Consider the following 20,401-nt stretch of genomic DNA (forward strand, 5'->3'; position numbering starts at 1 on the left):
AGTGTATGCTTTACTAAACAGATAGGTCTTTAATCTAGTTTTGTATTGGGAGAGTGTGTCTAAGCCTCGGACGTTATCAGGAAGGCTATTCCAGAGTTTAGGAGCCATAAATGAGAAGGCTCTACCTCCTTTACTCGACTTTGCTATTCTAGGTACTACCAGAAGCCCTGAGTTTTGAGATCTTAAAGAGTGAGTTGGATTGTAGCGAGACAGAAGCTTGGTTAGATAAACAAGAGCTAGATTATTTAAAGCTTTATATGTAAGAAGCCGTATTTCAAATTCAATACAAATCTTAACAGGCAGCCAATGTAAGGCGGATAAAATTGGGGTGATGCGATCAAATTTTCTAGACCTGGTAAGAACTCTATCAGCTGCAACCAGAGCGTTTGCAACATCAAGCAGCATAATGAGCTGTTTTTAACATCTAAAAATGAAGGGATGTGAATGAGACTGGAAGTCTTGAGCCAAAAATATTCAAATGGCTGCACCCACTCGTATGTGACTAGGGTAGGTGAATAGCACATGTCTTTGGACTTGAGGGGGAAACCGGAGCATCCAGAGAAAACCCACGCCAACATAGGGGGAACATGCAAACTCTACACAGAAATGCCAACTGACCCAGCCAAGGCTCGAACCAGCGACCTTCTTGCTGTGAGGCGACAGCACTACCCACTGCGCCACTGTAACCAATGTGAGATAAGGATGTCTCAAAATGGATGTCCCTTAAAAAAATCAAGCACAGCCACAGAATGGTGGTCCACTACGATATAAAATTTTAAACTTTAGTTCATGTGCAATGTAGTAGCTGTGTGAACATAACCAACATCTGTAATATGCTCAAAGTTTAGTGCAGACGAAGAAATTGGCTTTTACAGAGTTAGCTAGTGAGATCACAAGGGCTTCACGTGCATTCACCTCTATGCGGTCGCTTTCAGTGTCAAATAACAAACTCACAAAAGATATGAGAAGATTAGAGAGCAGGTGTGAGGCTTAGCTGTGTGCTCTTCATTTTTTTGTTTGATTCTGGCAGCTAACGCTGCTAACTGCTGCTCTGACTGACTGTTTACACAGCGCAAAAATGTGTGCTTATAAGGGCATGACGTGGAGCCAATCCGCAAATCACAGCACATTATGTTAGCTGACCAATAGAGCCTTTCAGAGGGCGGGCCTTTCAGAGGAACTAGCAAATATGACAGTAGTTTTCATGTTAGCTGAGTAGCTGTATATATATAAATAAAGTAAGATATATGAAAAAATTACATGATTTTCTATAAGTGAAGCATGAGCACACATTGCTTTGCATCTTTAAAACGCAACCAAGCCTTAAAAATACACTACAGACCACCCCTTTAAGGATCATCGGGGCAACGATTTCGAACTAAATTCTGTCATTTCTTTCATAGCTTCCACAAACTTAATTTAATTTAAATATACTTGTCAGGTAGCTGGTTATGCTGTAGCATGATTTTTTTCAATGCAGTTTCAGTTAATCTAACCTGATACTTTTCCTTTGTGCTTTTCATGGCATTATCAGATTCAGATGAGGAGTTCAACTGGAAATCAGAATCATCGGATTCAGGAAGTTCAAGTATGTGTATTTACTCTCAAAATTTATAAACATGGGCTTAAATCCTTCATCCTTTATCCTCCTCTATAGTTCTTACTTTTCTTTCTCATTGTTTTAGCTTAGAAATCAATGTTTCACAGACAGAAGATTTTATTATAGATTTTTTGTTTTTTGTTTTGGTGAACACAAGAGAAGATATTTGGAAGAATTTCAGTACCAACTCAGGTCACTTTCAATTCAATTCAATTCACCTTTATTTGTATAGCGCTTATACAATGTAGATTGTGTCAAAGCAGCTTCACATAAAAGGTCATAGTAAATAGGAACAGTGTAGTTCAATTTTTAGTGTTTAAGTTTAGTTCAGTTTAGCTCAGTTCAGTGTGGTTTAATAATCACTACTGAGAGTCCAAATATTGAAGAGCAAATCCAAAAATGCGCAGCTCTATAGATCCCGAACCATGCAAGCCAGTGGCGACAGCGGAGAGGGAAAAAAACTTCACTAATGGCGGAAGTGAAGAAAAAAAACCTTGAGAGAAACCAGGGTCAGTTGGGTACGATCATTTTAATTTCTCCGCTGGCCAAACGTCTTGTGCAGAGCTGCAGTCTCAGTGGCGGATGCTGGAAGCTGGCCTCAGCGAAGACTCGTCTGTCTCTGGAGCGTCACAGGAGTCAGTCTCATGTTCTCCACTCTTCCATGACCATCACAGTAGCTGCTCAGGATACGGCCTGGTCCAGGATATGGAAACCTTGGGATCATCTCGTCGTTGGTCTTGGATTGAATCAGTGACTCTGCATAGTCTGGGGACCTCAGGAAGAGTATCCCCAGGTGGAAATGGAGAATAAAGAAAATAATTAGCGTAGCTGCTGTTCATAGTGTATATCAACAAGATGCAGAACCTGTGTGGAAGCCCCCAAGTGGTGCACTAAGTGTATGCTTTACTGAACAGATAGGTCTTTAATCTAGGAGTGAATGAACTTCAAATTATGCTATCTATCCTAAAATAATAGATCATGAACACAGAACTTTGATTTAAATCAATATTAAACTTATACTCCTGTCTTCATTCCAGCAGGCATGAGCTCTAACAACAGATTTTTTTTTCAGGACCAGACATCTCGATAAAGCTTTAATCAACTGGTCCTGTAATGAATTTAATACAATTTTTAAAATCTAATAAGTCTGAGATGAACTAAGAATGATTTTATTTCACTAATATTGTGTGTTTGTTTACTTCATGTTTATGTGCTGTAAAAGACTTATTTACCTCTTTATAAAGTTAATGAGTTTCTTCCCATTTATGCTGGATCTCAGAAAGCAAAGAGCCCAAAGTAGGTTTATATTCTGACTTGAGGACTCTTGGTTATTGATTAAATAAATCACCAATTGAATTACATGAAGCACTTCAAGTTTATAACAGTAATTTGAAAGCTGATATGTGCCTATATTTGTGATGCAGTGGCATGTTTTATTTTGTCTTATTTGAGACAACTTTAATACAAATGTATAATGTCAAAGTTTAAATAAGCTCAATTGAGAATTTAAAAGGGGACTTAAAAAGAATCAACTCTTTAGAACTGAACAAACAAATGGTGCAGTGCTGGTTTGAACAGACATTTACATTTGACTCCAAAAACATATTGCTATCTGAAATATAAATATATATATATATATATATATATATATATATATATATATATATATATATATATATATATATATATATATATATATATATATATATATATATATATAGTTTTTTTTAAAGTATTTTAAATGTATAACTTCTACAAACTTATAAAGCATATTATTAGCATAAAACACATAATGCCTTTCCAGTCCAGTTCTATGAATCTGAGTCTTATATAATGATTCCATACTGTCTCCCTCCTCCTCTCCCTGTATTTTTGCTACTCTCTCTTTTTCTGTCTCTCTCTCCTTTTTCTGTCTGTCTCTCTCCTAGTCAGACACATAATGAATCTAGTCCTCTGCCTGGTTAATGCTAGCTTGCTTATCTAACGTTACCCTAAAGTCATGTTCTATACCCTCATTTTCCTTATCATGGGTCTGTTTAAAGGTGTGTATACATGGAACATGCCTCAATAAAGATGCCTCCCGCTTCTCTTTTTCTCTTGGATTTGCTAAATACACTTGTCCACTCATTTTGATCTACAACTACTACACTACAGTCTGCTCAATTCAGCATGGGTTATTTTAAAACTGACATTTTTGCGCTTGACCAATTACAACAATATGTTTAGTTAAAATAAATAAAGAAAGAAAGGAAAAATCTGCATGCTTTTATACATGTCATTTTCTGACAATATAAATATGATAATTATAATAATATATAGTAGCAACTATTTACTAAGAGGAAATATATAGTTGTCTAAGCAATAGGTTTTTTTACAGAGAGAGAGGCACCTTTATTAAGACGTGTCATTTAATAAATGTTCTTCAAGCGGACCCATGAGGTCGGAAAATATGGGTGATGTTGGGCTAGTTGTGGCAAATGATGGTTTACAGGCTAAGCAGGGTTAAGAAGAGGGTGACTAACATTGTAAATACAAATTAATTCTATTAACAAGTCTCTAACATTTAACACCAGTTGGACATATAGAATATTTAAAATAACTATTTAGATGGATTCCTTCCAGTCTGATATGTAATGGGTAGGTGGATTCAAACTGGGTTGATGATTGATCGCGTCAAAACATGCTTTATGAGCTACACCACTCATGCTGTAGTTAGCTACACTTGTAGTTATGTTGTCTATGTAAGAATTCATTAAGCTGTGTTCCTCCTCCAAACCAGAAGGAGGTGCTTCTGTCTTTTCACACAACAGGATCCAGTTTCTATGCTTCCTTCGGAACAGTGGATGGCACCACTTTCTCACTATCTGCTGTGTGCCACCATTCAAGCTTGATTAGCAACACCTGTGTTTTGCCCTATATAAGATTGTGTGTTACAAGCTACTGTGTTCAGTCTTGAGCCATTACTGCCCGGTGTTCTCCAGATTGTCTAGAGAAGCTAAGTGACACTGTGCTTTTTTGACCCTCGTGTCTTATTTGTTTTGCTTGTTTACTGGAGGCTCGGTTTCAGTCATTTCTGTTGTACTTTGCATTCTATTTTTCAAGTAAAGATCATTTGATTATTTTTTCTGAAACCAAAGCCTCAAGTTCCCTTATTAATCTTCTGCTACTGGGTTCATCTGTAGAGGAGTTGCTCTGCAGGGAAAAGCCCCAGCTTTGTGTCCAAGAGACCCGGGTTCAATCCTCACCTAAACTGACACCTTACAGTCTATGTTGATAAGACATTAATGGACTGAAATGGTGCAAATAGCTTATTTCAATGAGGTTAGTTATTTGCACTCAGCCTAAATAGACACTTCGAAATTGTCATTTTTTTCACCCCTCACCCCCCTGGGCCTGTGCCTAAAATGCCCATTTATTAATCTGGCCCTACATGTAACTTAGACTCTCGATGGAAGGAAAAGAAAGAAAAGTAAAAGGAGATGGGAAATTGGAGGCAACAATGATTAACAATAGAGGCAACATTAATTTCAGCTATGCAAAAAAATCTGATATGAGAAAAAATCTGATAAGACCACTAAACCTTGCAGTGTGAATGTAGCCAATGTTCTGGCCCCTTTGGTATTGTCCTTGGAGTAGTATGGGGATGTGACTCATCATGTAGTTCAATACGCCTATTAGCATGTGAATTAATTAAATGGTTATAATAATATAGTAATAACATCATAATAATAATAATAAACTGTTTATAAAGCTGTTTGTATTTTCATCTTAATAGAGTGGACATATTATATCATAATAAAATAATCAAGGTTTTATAGGATCCTCAGGACAACGATTTCAGACTAAATTCTGTAATTTCATTCATAGCTTCCACAAACTTGATTTAACTCAAATATACTTGTCAGGTAGCTGGTTATGCAGCATGATATTTTCACCACAATTTCGGTTCACCTGACCTGATACTTTTGCTCATAAATTTGCATGTCATTTTCAGGTGAGGATCCCAGTTGGATGCCAGGGTTATCGGGTTTTAGACGTTCAAGCATGGGTATGTACTCTCAGATTTTAGAAACATGGACTTCAATCCTTCATCCTCCTCTGTTATTCTTCCCTTTCTTTCTCATTGTTTCAGCTTAGAAATTAATGTTTCACAGACAGAAGATTTTATTAAAGCTTTGTTTTTAGATAAAGTGTTAGTTTGCCCAAAAATAAAAATTCTGTCATCATTTACTCATGCTCTGGTTGTTCCAGTCCTGTATATATATTTCCTTTGTTCTACTGAACAAATGGAAGATATTTGGAAGAATTTCAGTGCCAGTGTGAACGTAGCCAATGTTCTGGCCCCTTTAATAGAGCTGGACCAATAAGGTATTGTCCTTGGAGTAGTATGGGAATGTGACTCATCATGTAGCTCAATAGGCCTATTAGCATGTGAATTAATTAAATGGTCATAATAATAATCCTCCAAGAAAGAATGTTTCTGTTTGAGAAAGCTGTTTGTATTTTCATCTTAATAGAGTGGACATATTATATCATAATAAAATAATCAAGGTTTTATAGGATCCTCAGGACAATGATTTCAGACTAAATTCTGTCATTTCATTCATAGCTTCCACAAACTTGATTTAACTCAAGTATACTTGTCAGGTAGCTGGTTATGCAGCATGATATTTTCACCACAATTTCGGTTCACCTGACCTGATACTTTTGCTCATAAATTTGCATGTCATTTTCAGGTGAGGATCCCAGTTGGATGCCAGGGTTATCGGGTTTTAGACGTTCAAGCATGGGTATGTACTCTCAGATTTTATAAACGTGGACTTCAATCCTTCATCCTCCTCTGTTATTCTTCCCTTTCTTTCTCATTGTTTCAGCTTAGAAATTAATGTTTCACAGACAGAAGATTTTATTAAAGCTTTGTTTTTAGATAAAGTGTTAGTTTACCCAAAAATAAAAATTCTGTCATCATTTACTCATGCTCTGGTTGTTCCAGTCCTGTATGTATATTTCCTTTGTTCTACTGAACAAATGGAAGATATTTGGAAGAATTTCAGTGCCAGTGTGAACGTAGACAATGTTCTGGCCCCTTTAATAGAGCTGGACCAATAAGGTTTTGTCCTTGGAGTAGTATGGGGATGTGACTCATCATGTTGCTCAATAGGCCTATTAGCATGTGAATTAATTAAATGGTCATAATAATATAGTAATAACATCATCATAATAATAATCCTCCAAGAAAGAATGTTTCTGTTTGAGAAAGCTGTTTGTATTATATCTTAATAGAGTGGACATATTATATCATAATAAAATAATCAAGGTTTTATAGGATCCTCAGGACAATGATTTCAGACAAAATTCTGTCATTTCATTCATAGCTTCCACAAACTTGATTTAACTCAAATATACTTGTCAGGTAGCTGGTTATGCAGCATGATATTTTCACCACAATTTCAGTTCACCTGACCTGATACTTTTGCTCATAAATTTGCATGTCATTTTCAGGTGAGGATCCCAGTTGGATGCCAGGGTTATCGGGTTTTAGACGTTCAAGCATGGGTATGTACGCTCAGATTTTAGAAACATGGACTTCAATCCTTCATCCTCCTCTGTTATTCTTCCCTTTCTTTCTCATTGTTTCAGCTTAGAAATTAATGTTTCACAGACAGAAGATTTTATTAAAGCTTTGTTTTTAGATGAAGTGTTAGTTTGCCCAAAAATAAAAATTCTGTCATCATTTACTCATGCTCTGGTTGTTCCAGTCCTGTATATATATTTCTTTTGTTCTACTGAACAAATGGAAGATATTTGAAAGAATTTCAGTGCCAGTGTGAACGTAGCCAATGTTCTGGCCCCTTTAATAGAGCTGGACCAATAAGGTATTGTCCTTGGAGTAGTATGGGGATGTGACTCATCATGTAGCTCAATAGGCCTATTAGCATGTGAATTAATTAAATGGTCATAATAATATAGTAATAACATCATCATAATAATAATCCTCCAAGAAAGAATGTTTCTGTTTGAGAAAGCTGTTTGTATTTTCATCTTAACAGAGTGGACGTATTATATGATAATAAAATAATCAAGGTTTTATAGGCTCATAAATTTGCATGTCATTTTCAGGTGAGGATCCCAGATGGATGCCAGAGTTATCAGGTTTAAGACGTTCAAGCATGGGTATGTATGCTCAGATTTTATAAACATGGACTTCAATCCTTCATCCTCCTCTGTTATTCTTCCCTTTCTTTCTCATTGTTTCAGCTTAGAAATTAATGTTTCACAGACAGAAGATTTTATTACAGCTTTGTTTTTAGATAAAGTGTTACTTTGCCACAAGGGAAGATATTTGGAAGAATTTCAGTGCCAACTCAGGTCACTTGAGTGAATGAACTTCAAATTATGATATCTATCCTAAAATAATAGATCATGAACACAGAACTTTGATTTAAATCAATATTAAACTTATATTCCTGTCCTCATTCCAGCTGACAACAGAATTTTTTTTCAGGACCAGACACATCGATAGAGTTTTAGTCAACTGGTCCTGTAAAGAATTTAATATGATCTTTTTTAATTAATAAGTCTGTGATGAACTAAGAATGATTTTATTTCACTAATATTGTGTGTTCGTTTATGTGCTGTAAAAGACTTCTTTATCTCTCTATAAAGTTATTGGGTTTCTTCCCATTTATGGGGATTAGAGCTGGACCAATGATGACCAATTAATCCATTGTTCAACATGTACTATTTCAGAAGTCATGCAGTAAACTTAAAAGTTAGCTATCATTGTTTTGACGATGATCTGTTGAATTTTGATATCTATTAAAATTTTATGGATTTCAAAGTGGATTTAGTTCATGATAACTATTATGCACAAAATTGTAAGAGATCTCGTGGACATCTGTATTACTGATAACAATTTGTTTTAGTTAACTTGAATGTTGACTGGGTTGTTGTGTTCCTGATACAATTATCCCTTGTGCTTGTGCACTCTTGATTTGCACTGCAAGTAGATGATGTCTTCTGCTGATTGGGCACAATGTGTTGTGATCAAAGTGGTTCTATTTCTAGCAGTCGACTCATTTATCTGTGCCTGCATCGTGAACTCCTTACATTAACAATGGAGTTTATACTTTGAGGATTATTTAGGATCTTCTGAACCACAACTTACAGTTCAAGTTACTTAGTAAATAAATACTATCATCAATCATTTGCTAAGCTCATTGCTGGATTGAAAAGCACTGTCTTTTCTGTTGTCTGTTTTGCCCTCAGGATGACTGTATTGGGTGATTATTTTCCACTTAATTCATCAATTTGCTTTGTTGAGGTTAAACAATTTTTTGTGTTTTCTTGTAGTACTGGAGTATAAGGAGTCGATCAAACAGAAGTTCAAGAAGAGTTTCCTCTCTAGTGAACAAGTCTCACTGGCTGCTGTCTACACTGAACCTGTGATCACTGAAGAAACTGAACAAGTCAGTTTTCAGAATATTAGTGTGGAAGATCTGTTTAAACCAATTATGCATTTGCATGCATTTGCATACTTTCCAAAAACAGTCGTTCTCCAAGGAAGTTCTGGTTGTGGAAAATCCTTCATATCTCAAAAGATAATGTTGGACTGGATATCTGGAAAACATTACCTTCAACACTTTGATGTAGTTTTCTATTTGAGGTGTGAAGAGCTTAAGTGTGTTTCTGAGGAGATGACCTTGATTGAGCTCCTGAGCTTGAGCTCTAGTTTACCATCAGATCAAATCTCAGAGATATTACTGAACTTACCATGTAGAGTGCTCATCATCATTGATGGACTTGATGAGCTTACATTTGTACATTCAGACTTTTGGATACAGTCTCTATCACACAAAGCATCACCTGAGGTTATTGTTTGTTCCCTGCTTAGTGAACAGTTCGTGTCCAGATCAACTTTACTGATCACAACTAGTACTGAAGTCCCACAGGGCATGTTTTTTATGAAATCACGACGTCTCTCTAAGATTATGGGATTCTCTGAGAAAGGGGTGGAGGAATATTTTCAGAGGTTTTTCCAGGATGAGGAACTCTTCAGAAAAGCTTTTAGGTGTGTGAATGCAAATGAAACCCTGATCACCGCCTGCTCTATCCCTGTCGTCTGCTGGATTCTCTGCACAGTCCTGCGAGAGCGCTTCAGTGAGGGTTCTGATTTAACAAACAGTCTGGAAACCACCACCTTTATCTATGTTGACTTTTTGTCCACTTTACTGGAGCCTCACAGCCAGGGTTTGGGTCGGTCTGTGCCAACCCTGCTGAGTAGTCTGGGTCAGCTGGCAGAGAAAGGGATGCTGGAAACACATATGCTGTTTGAAGAGAAAAGTGTGAATGAAATAATTTCAGACCCTGAAAAATTATTTCTCAGAAGGAGAACAGTTCGCCAGGAGACGATGTTCAGTTTTATGCATCGCAGCTTTCAGGAGTTCTTCGCAGCTCTTTATTTTGTGCTTCTGAATGAAAAAGAGCCTCAGAGGAAAGTAAAGGAGCTTCTTCACACTGTAGAGAGAGGATGGGCTTTGTCTTGCTGCTCTGATCTAGACTCTTTAATGACAGATGTAGAGGTAAGACATTCAGAGTTTCTGCAGCCTGTGATTCTGTTCCTCTGTGGTCTCTGTAGGCAAGACCCGATCCCATCATTTTTTGAGAAGCACAACATGGCCGTCTCTGTCAACATAGAAGCCCAGCTTAAAGAGTGGATCAATAAGTGTTCACAGAGATATCAAAACAAGCACCTGCTGTTCATTCTCCATTGTCTCTATGAACTCCATCAGAAGAGCTTCTCTGCGAATGTTCTGGAACATTTGAATTTATTAGATCTGTCAAATACTCCACTGACTAATATAGATTGCAGGATGTTGCAGTTTTGTTTGGAGAGTGGTGTTAAAATGAGGAATCTGAGACTCAATGTAACATCTGACAATCTGAAGAGTCTTCATTCTGCGCTGTACTGTGACGAGTTATGGTGAGCAAAAACCTCCTGAACATAGGATACTTTCTAAAAAAGATGTCTATTAACAATATTAATATCTAATACTGTTGACTAAAATACCCTAATTGTTGAGTGATCAGTAATCTACAGCAACCCCAAATCAGAAAAAAATGGGATCATATGGAAAATGCAAATAAAAAAAGGTAATCATTTTTAAATTTACTTTGACTTGTATTGCATTGTAGATAATACAAAAAACATTATTCAATGTGTTCCTTATGGTTTTTATTGTTTGTTTTTGTTTTAAACATACTCCAGTTTTGGTTCTTGCAACACATTAAAAAAAAGTTGGAACAGTAAAGCGTTTACCACTTCGTAATGTTGCCATTTCTTTTCACAACACTTAAAAGACATTTAGGGACTGAAGACACCAAGTGATGAAGTGTTTCTGGTGTAATTTTGTCCCATGATTCCTGCAAACAAGTCTTAAGGTGGGCAACAGTACAGGGTCTTGGTTGTCGCATTTTGTGCTTTAAAATACGCCACACATTCTCTATTGGAGACAGGTTGGGATTGCAGACAGGCCAGTCAAGTACCTGTATCCTATTCCTCTGCAGCCAGGACTTTGTAATGTGTGCAGAATGTAGTTCATCTTCATAAGGGAACTTCTACGTGTGTCTGTATAAACAGACTTTGGGAGTGCTTCAGACCACCAATCACTTCTGAAGATAAGAAAACGGGCCAATGAAATGCCAATTGAATTGGCGGAGCTTAGCTCCACAGCTGAAACTGATGAGCCAATTAGGGCTATATCAGTCGGCTGCTGGAGCCAGCTCATCAGAATTGTTGCTTCAGACCCGATCTAAGACTGAAGAACCCTTCTGCTGAGCTGACTTCCAACGCTGAAGGAAGCATTCCCTTCACCAGTGCAGGGGAAGATGTTTAAGCGGCAGTCGAGCTGGGTTTCCCGTCCCCTTGGCGTTTCGCTGGTGATCTAAAAGAGCAGTTTCTACAAAGAGCAGAATTCCCTAAGAGAGCACACGGTTGAGTAGCGCGTCTTTTAAAAGATGTCGTTTCGACCGTGCGTTTCTGGATGCGGTGGTTTCCTCGCCCCGGATAACAGGCACGAGTACTGCGTCACATGCTTGGGGGTCCAACATGTTGATGCGGTGCTTGCGGACAGTTCTTGCCCACTTTGCGATGGCTTGACTGTTGCGCAACTGAGGTCGCGGCAAGCTCCTTTTATTAGGGCAAGTCACCCCTGCTGCTCCCAGCGAAGCGGTTAGCACTCGAGCAGGCCTGAGGGTTACAGTGGGGGCTATTCCGTCGCCTTCGGGCCCGCGGACCCCTCGCTCCTCATCAGTGCGCTCTATCTCTGCTTCGAGTGCGAGCGCTGGTCCATCGTTCAGGTTGGCCGCGCTTTCATTTGATGACACCAGGGACGTGATGTCCATCGCTGCATCGGAGGGCGGGTTGATATGCTTCGATGAAGATCCGGACCCCCTGCCACCCTCCGTGGTTGTCAGTGTGGTTTCGGATCTGGAATCGGACATATTAGCCGTGTTATCTTGGGCTGCTTTGGCTGTGGGACTGGAGATGGCTCGTCCCCCAGAACGCGGCCGGACCGCTTAGACTGGTGCTACGTGGGGGCGAAGAAGGCGAAGCCTTCTAGACCCCCCGTCCCCTTCTTCCCGGAGGTACACAGAGAGCTCACGCAGGCATGGAGGGCACCTTTTTCTGGATTATTACATCAGTCTACAATGACTTTAAACTCATCGCTGCCGGCCCCTGGGCTGGCGGCAACCAAATTTCCAAAAGAGCAGTTTCCTCTCTCTCTCTGGATGCGCAAACCCGAGTACTGCCAGTCTGGGACGCTCCGCCTTACAGCTCGCAGCACCGGAACCCTTCGCCTCAGGCCCTCAGAGTGCAGCAGAACGGACTCCTTTCTCTCACTCTGGCCTCACCAGGGAGGAAGGTAAGAGAAATTCTCTTATTTTCAGCTCTTCCTTGGGACACACCGCTTCCCAGGATGAGCACTCCCATCCCGAGCTGCCTCTCTGCTGGCACGTCAGTGATCGCTCCGATGGTGCCATTAGCACGCGCTCTGCCTGCCTGGTTAGCGCTGCCCAGCGCATCGCGGTGGCTCATACGGGCGGTCAGACTCGGCTATGCGATTCAGTTCGCTATTCGCCCTCCCAAGTTCACGGGTGTCCTTTTCACGAGGGTTATCCCCGTGAGGGCCCCTGTGTTGCGAGAGGAGATTGCGGTCCTCCTGGTGAAGGATGCAATCGAGCAGGTCCCTCCAGCTGAGATGGAGTCCGGGTTCTACAGCCTGTATTTCATCATGCCCAAAAAGAGTGGGGGGTTAGGACCAATCCTAGATCTGCGCAGACTGAACTGTCATTTACACTAAATGCCTTTCAGAATGCTTACGCAGAAACGCTTGCTTTAGAGCGTCCGTCCACAGGATTGGTCTGCAGCCATACACCTGAAGGACGCGTATTTTCATGTCTCTATTCTTCCACGCCACCACCCGTTTCTCCGGTTTGCGTTTGAAGGACGAGCGTGGCAGTACAAAGTCCTCCCCTTTGGGCTCTCTCTGTCTCCGCGGGTTTTCTCCAAGCTCGCGGAGGGTGCTCTGCGCCACTGCGGCTTGCGGGCATCCGCACACTCAACTATCTCGACGACTGGCTCTTTCTAGTCTCCTCTCGTGATCAGTTGCTTCATATGAGACCACTTCAGCGTTGGCTTCGCGATCGAGTCCCCAGACGGACATGGTGTGCGGGTACGCACTGCGTGCACATCACTCTGCTGTGTCTCTGCATCTTCAGCCCCTGGACGGAACTGGCTTTTCTACGGGCCCGAGTGCCCCTAGGGCTAGTATCCAGGCATGTTGTCATAACGACACATGCCTCCAGCACGGGCTGGGGGGCCGTGTGCAACGAGCATGCAGCCGCGGGTTCGTGGTCCGGACCCCGCCTGCATTGGCATATCAACTGCCTGGAGCTGTTGGCAGTGTATCTGGCTCTCCGCCGCTTTTTTCTGGTGCTGGAGCAGAAACACATGCTGGTCAGGATGGACAGCATGGCGACGGTGGCTTATATCAACCATATGGAGGGTATACGCTCTCGCCGCATGTCTCAGCTCGCTCACCGTCTGCTCCTTTGGAGTCACACGCGGCTGAAATCACTGCATGCCATTAACATTCCGGGCGAGCTTAACCGTGCAGCCGATGCGCTCTCACGGCAGCTAGTGTCCCGAGGAGAGTGGAGACTCCACCCCGATTCGGTCCAGCTGATATGGGCGCGATATGGGCGCACATTGCCAGCTGTTTTATTCCCTGACAGAGGCCCCCCTCGGCACGGATGCACTGGCTCACAGCTGGCCTTCAGGCACGCGCAAATATGCGTTTCCCCCAGTGAGCCTAATCGCACAAACTTTGTGCAAAGTCAGGGAGGTCAAGGAGCAGGTCTTGTTTGTTGCGCCCCTCTAGCCCAACTGGACCTGGGTTTCGGAGCTCACACTCCTCGCGGCGGCCCCTCCTTGGCGCATTCCCCTAAGGGAGGACCTCCTCTCTCAAGGACGGGGCACCATCTGGCACCCAAGCCCAGATCTCTGGAACCTCCACGTGTGGTCTATAGATGGACCGCGGAGGACTTAGGTGACTTACCGCCCGCGGTACTTAACACCATCACTCAGGCTAGAGCACCCTCTACGAGGCATGCCTACGCCCTGAAGTGGAGTCTATTCTCTGAGTGGTGCGCTTCTCGCCGAGAAGACCCCCGAACTTGCCAGATTAGCATTGTGTTACTCTTCCTTCAGGATAAGCTGGAGCGTAGGCTGTCACCCTCCACACTGAAGGTTTATGTGGCTGCGATCTCCGCTCATCATGACGCGGTGGATGGCAACACGCTCGGGAAGCATGATCTAATCATCCAATTCCTCAGAGGCGCGCGGCAATTTAATCCATCCCGCCCCCCTCTCATGCCCTCTTGGGATCTCCCTATAGTCTGCAGAGAGATCCGTTTGAGCCACTCGATTCGGTATTTCTTAGAATTCTGTCATTAATGACAGCTCTGCTGATCGCATTGGCGTCATTCAAGAGAGTTGGGGATCTGGAGGCATTTTCGGTCAGCGAATCGTGCCTTGAATTTGGGCTGGGTTACTCTCACGTTGTCCTGAGACCCCGACCTGGCTATGTGCCCAAGGTTCCTACCACCCCATTTAGAGATCAGGTGGTGAACCTGCAATCGCTGCCTGCGGAGGAGGCAGGCCCAGCCCACTCACTGCTTTGTCCCGTTTGCGCTTTGCACCTTACATGGAACGAACGCAAATGTAAGATCATGTGAAGAGCTCTTTATCTGTTACAATGGTCGGCAGAAGGGAAGTGCCATATCAAAACAGAGGTTGGCCCTCTGGTTGGCCATCGCCCTCGCTTATCTGTGCCAGGGCGAGCCGCGCCCCCCTAACAGGAGAGCGCACTCTACTGAGGTGTCACTTCCTCATGGGCATTAGCACGTGGCGCCTCTCTCTCAGATATCTGCAGAGCTGCGGGTTGGGCGACACCTAACACATTTGCGAGGTTCTATAACCTCCGAGTGGAGCAGTTTCCTCCCGGTTATTGGGTCTTCCCAATCAAATTGGTGGGAATTAAGCTCGGTGTCACAAACGCTTGCTGCGCCAGGCTCCCTAACCTGGAGATGCGTGCGCTTTTCCTACTCTACTAGAAAGTTTCCCTTCCCTGGCGAACCCTAGAGAATTCCTCCAAGGCCCCCAGCATCGACTCAGCGGAGGAGTCGAGTGCATGGCTCAGTTTGCGGTTGGTATGCCCATTTGATCTACACGCATATTGAGGATCGGTGCCAGCTATGTGCATCCACATTTGGTGATGTCATATGCATTATTACCACGGTGTGTTCCCCCTTATTAGGCGGTCCCGTGTCTTTGCTAAACCACTAACTAGCTTATCATATGTAGCACTCCCCCTCATTAGGGCTAGTCCATATGTCTCCTTACCATCAGGTCTCTCCTTCTAGGGTAGCAGGTGGTCTCCGCTGTGTCCTCCCCCTTCGGGGACTTGCACGCTTTCCCAACGTACTGTCGTATTTCCAAAATCCCTAGTCTATATTAGCTAGGTAAAAGCACACTTATGACCCCCAATTTAAAACTTTTATTCCCATGTAATGGTAATATGTTGGGCCTAGAGAACGTTGAAAGGTTGCGCTCTTGGTGATGTCAGTGCGCTCAGCTTTGGCTTGGCAAACTACACATCAGGAACGCGACAGGCTTAACTGCTGTGGCGCTTTCCATACAGTCTCCCAAAGTCTGTTTATACAGACACACGTAGAAGTTCCCTTATGAAGGGGAACGTCCTGGTTACGTACGTAACCCACGTTCCCCGAATAGGGAACGGAGACGTGTGTCTCCACTGCCACAGCACCTGAGTCTCCAGCTGGTTGGCCATCGCCCTCGCTTATCTGTGCCAGGGCGAGCCGCGCCCCCCTAACAGGAGAGCGCACTCTACTGAGGTGTCACTTCCTCATGGGCATTAGCACGTGGCGCCTCTCTCTCAGATATCTGCAGAGCTGCGGGTTGGGCGACACCTAACACATTTGCGAGGTTCTATAACCTCCGAGTGGAGCAGTTTCCTCCCGGTTATTGGGTCTTCCCAATCAAATTGGGGGGAATTAAGCTCGGTGTCACAAACGCTTGCTGCGCCAGGCTCCCTAACCTGGAGATGCGTGCGCTTTTCCTACTCTACTAGAAAGTTTCCCTTCCCTGGCGAACCCTAGAGAATTCCTCCAAGGCCCCCAGCATCGACTCAGCGGAGGAGTCGAGTGCATGGCTCAGTTTGCGGTTGGTATGCCCATTTGGTCTACACGCATATTGAGGATCGGTGCCAGCTATGTGCATCCCCATTTGGTGATGTCATATGCATTATTACCACGGTGTGTTCCCCCTTATTAGGCGGTCCCGTGTCTTTGCTAAACCACTAACTAGCTTATCATATGTAGCACTCCCCCTCATTAGGGCTAGTCCATATGTCTCCTTACCATCAGGTCTCTCCTTCTAGGGTAGCAGGTGGTCTCCGCTGTGTCCTCCCCCTTCGGGGACTTGCACGCTTTCCCAACGTACTGTCGTATTTCCAAAATCCCTAGTCTATATTAGCTAGGTAAAAGCACACTTATGACCCCCAATTTAAAACTTTTATTCCCATGTAATGGTAATATGTTGGGCCTAGAGAACGTTGAAAGGTTGCGCTCTTGGTGATGTCAGTGCGCTCAGCTTTGGCTTGGCAAACTACACATCAGGAACGCGACAGGCTTAACTGCTGTGGCGCTTTCCATACAGTCTCCCAAAGTCTGTTTATACAGACACACGTAGAAGTTCCCTTATGAAGGGGAACGTCCTGGTTACGTACGTAACCCACGTTCCCCGAATAGGGAACGGAGACGTGTGTCTCCACTGCCACAGCACCTGAGTCTCCAGCTGGGAGCTGAGCGATCGGCTCTTCAGCAGGCAAATTCTGATGAGCTGGCTCCAGCAGCCGACTGATATAGCCCTAATTGGCTCATCAGTTTCAGCTTCAATTGGCATTTCATTGGCCCGTTTTTTTATCTTCAGAAGTGATTGGTCTTCTAAAGCACTCCCAAAGTCTGTTTATACAGACACACGTCTCCGTTCCCTATTCGGAGAACGTGGGTTACGTACGTAACCAGGACGTTTTGCATTGTCTTATTTAAATATGCATGGGCATCCCGGGAAAAGAAGGCAGTATATTGTGCTCCAAAATCTCGATGTACTTTTTAGCATTAATGGTTCCATGACAGAAGTACAAGTTACCTTTGCCAAGGGCACTGACACAACCCCATACCATGACAGTCCCTGGCTTTTGTACTTGTTGCTGGTTATCATTCTGAATGATCCTTTTCTTCTTGGGCCTGGAGCACACAGCATCCATTTCTCCCAAAAAATACCTGAAATACTGATTCATCTGACCACAGTACACCTTTCCACTGTGTGATAGTCCATCCCAGATGGCTCTGAGCCCAGAGAAATCAACAGCGCTTCTGGACACTGTTAACATAGGGCTTATTTTTGGCACAGTACAGTTTTCACTAGTATTTGTGGATGTAACTACATATTGTGGTACTTGACAAAGATTTCCCAAAGTAGCCCTGAGCCAATGGGGTGATATCACTAATAGATGAATGACGATTCTTAATGCTGTGCCGCTAGAGGGATTGGAGATCACAGTTGTTCAGCTTAGGCTTGCGCCCTTCTCCTTTACGCACTGAAATTCCTCCAGATTCCTTGAATCTTTTAATTATGTTATGCACTGTTGAAGGTGAAATATCCAAATGTCTTCCTATCGTTCTTTGAGAAACATTGTTTTTAAACATTTCAATATTTTTTTTCACGTATTTGTTGGCAAACTGGGGATCCATCTTTGCTCCTAAAGGACTAGACCTTTCTTGGATGCTGTTTTTGTACTAAATCATAATTACAATCACCTGTTAACATCACCTTTTTTCAAATCACACCATTATTTAACCAATTTACCTGATTACTAACTTAAAGTTATTTGAAAAAAACATAAACAATAAAATGCAATGAAATACAAGTCAAAGTTAATTTAGAAATCACTAGTTTCTTTTTTTATTTATGTTTTCTAAACTGTCACAACATTTTCTGATTTAAGGGTTGCATTTCAGATGTCTGAATGTTAATGTGCTCTGTTCATTTCTGAAGGTTGAAGGTGGATCATATCACAGATGATGTTGGGGATTTGATCTCAGCTTTTGGTGAAGGGAAGATTGTAAAAGAACTGATGTAATGTATATTTAATTCTAATCTTTAATTATTATGCATTATTTTAACTCTATGCACTGAACACAACATACATATTTCTGATAAAATCTCTGTCAGCTGTCACAGCCATTTATTAAAAGACTAGTTCAAAAACCAAAAGTGTTTTAGAGACAAAATGCAAAGGGTATTACTAATTTGATTAAAATAATGTCTTTATTGTAATCCCTAGTGTACAGAATCAAAAAGGATCAAAAGCTTCTCACCAAAAAGAGACCAAAAGCTTTTGTCAAAAGATTTTGGCATCAGTGAAAGATCAAGAGTTCACGTAAGAAAAAAGACTGCTTAGTTCATGCTAATATTACAATATTGAAGTCTGATATATGATACTGGCTCAAACTATCCTTTTTTTGCTTTCTGTTTTAGACTTTCTGTTTCCTGCTCAAAAACGAGACCATTGTCGTTAATCTCAGGATTAACTCTCACCTGCTCATGCTCAGAGATTTCCACTGTCAACTGGAGAATCTTCATACAGAAACTCAGTGAAACACCAAGGTCTGTAAAAGCAGAAGTGTGACTCTGTTGTGTGCGATTTCTTTTATCCTAATGTTTCTTCATCTTTATTCTTCATTCAGTTTCTTTATACTTTTATAAATTGGTTAACACACATTACAACTATCCAAAAATATATGATTTTACTTAGAAATTCTATTTTTCTATCATGGGATTGGTTGCAGCCATAGACCTGAAGGACGTTCCCTCCATGTCTCACTCTCTTCCTCCTTATACTGTGATTTTTTCCAGTGTGCGACGGGGGGCCGAGCATGGTAGTAACAGTCCTCCCCTTCGGGCTCTCCCTATTTCAAGGCGTGGAGGATGCCCTGTGCCTCTTTGGCGCACAGGCATAGGCATTTTTGATTATTCGTTGTCTGTTATTATTTTTTAGGTCCCTGAACTGATCGATTATGCACAGGGACCTGGTGCTCCGGCACCTCGGCTCGGCCTGTTCGGGTTTCAGATCAACCGAGTATGAGCAGGCTTTCCCCCGGGCAGAGCTTCTCTCATCTTGGGTAGGAGCTGGACTCGGTCTGCATCACGGTGTGCTCTTAGCGAGCTAGGCTGGCGCTGCCCTGTCCGATTAATTCGACAGTTATAGTGGTCTCACTGAAATTATTCAGAGGCTCCTGGGGCATATGACATTTGTAGGCGCTATCACGTCGCTCAATTGTTCATATGAGACCAATTCAGCGCTGGCTTCACAATCAGGTCCCCAGATGGGCATGGCGCACAGAGATGCACCAGGTGTACGTCACCACGCTCTGTCTCTGCACATTCAGCCCCTGGATGGATCTTGCCTTCTACGAGCCTGTGTGCCCTGAACAAATGTCCAGTCATGCGGTCATTTTGACAGATGCTTCCAGTATGGGTTGGCGGGCTGTGTGTATCGAGCATGCAGCTGCTGGTTCGTAAACCGTACCCCGGTTGCATTGGCATTTCAATTGCTGTTCAAATGTTGCCATTGTTTCTCGCTCTCCGCTGGTCCATACCGAAGCAGGTGGGGGAAACACGTGTTGGTTAGGACAGCCAGCACGGCTGCAATAGCGCACATCAACCGTTTGGTTGGTGCACTACTGCAACATGTCTCGGTTTGCTCACCATCCGCTTCTCCGGAGTCTTGTGGCTAAAAAGCTGCACGCCGTTCATATCCCGTACAAACTATCCATGCCAGCTTACATGCTGTCAGGACAGTTATGTTTCCGTGAGAACGGAGACTCCACCACCGGTCCAGCTGTTATGGGCACACTTCAGAGAAGCCCAGGTCATCTCTTTCTCCCGAGCGGCCCTTCGCTGGCTGCTTTCCCTGCTCTGTACAAGTGCACTGGCTCTAAGCTGGCCCTGAGTTTACGCAATATGCGTTTTCCTTTCCCTAGTAAGCCTGCTTGCACAGACACTGTGCAAGGTTGGGGAGACGAGGAGCGGGTCTTGCTTGTTGTGCCTCCTTAGCCCAACCGGACCCGAGTTTCCGGACTCACACTCCTCAA

General features: G+C 42.8%; 1 protein-coding gene across 3 annotated transcripts in view; it reads left to right on the plus strand.

Annotated features, from left to right (window-relative positions):
• nlrb5 (NOD-like receptor family B, member 5) overlaps positions 1–20,401 on the plus strand; it is a 54,516-nt gene that overhangs the window by 20,222 nt on the left and 13,893 nt on the right. For 2 of the 3 annotated variants that reach the window (XM_056480242.1, XM_056480254.1), the window contains 9 exons: positions 1,535–1,588; positions 5,595–5,648; positions 6,337–6,390; positions 7,103–7,156; positions 7,721–7,774; positions 8,954–10,583; positions 18,303–18,383; positions 18,592–18,687; positions 18,786–18,914. In XM_056480242.1, coding sequence (XP_056336217.1) covers positions 1,535–1,588; positions 5,595–5,648; positions 6,337–6,390; positions 7,103–7,156; positions 7,721–7,774; positions 8,954–10,583; positions 18,303–18,383; positions 18,592–18,687; positions 18,786–18,914 — 2,206 coding nt within the window. The remainder of the gene's footprint in view (positions 1–1,534; positions 1,589–5,594; positions 5,649–6,336; positions 6,391–7,102; positions 7,157–7,720; positions 7,775–8,953; positions 10,584–18,302; positions 18,384–18,591; positions 18,688–18,785; positions 18,915–20,401) is intronic. The other variant, XM_056480247.1, reaches the window with a different exon arrangement.

The sequence above is a fragment of the Danio aesculapii genome, chromosome 2 (assembly GCF_903798145.1).
Source record: "Danio aesculapii chromosome 2, fDanAes4.1, whole genome shotgun sequence".
NCBI lineage: Eukaryota > Metazoa > Chordata > Actinopteri > Cypriniformes > Danionidae > Danio > Danio aesculapii.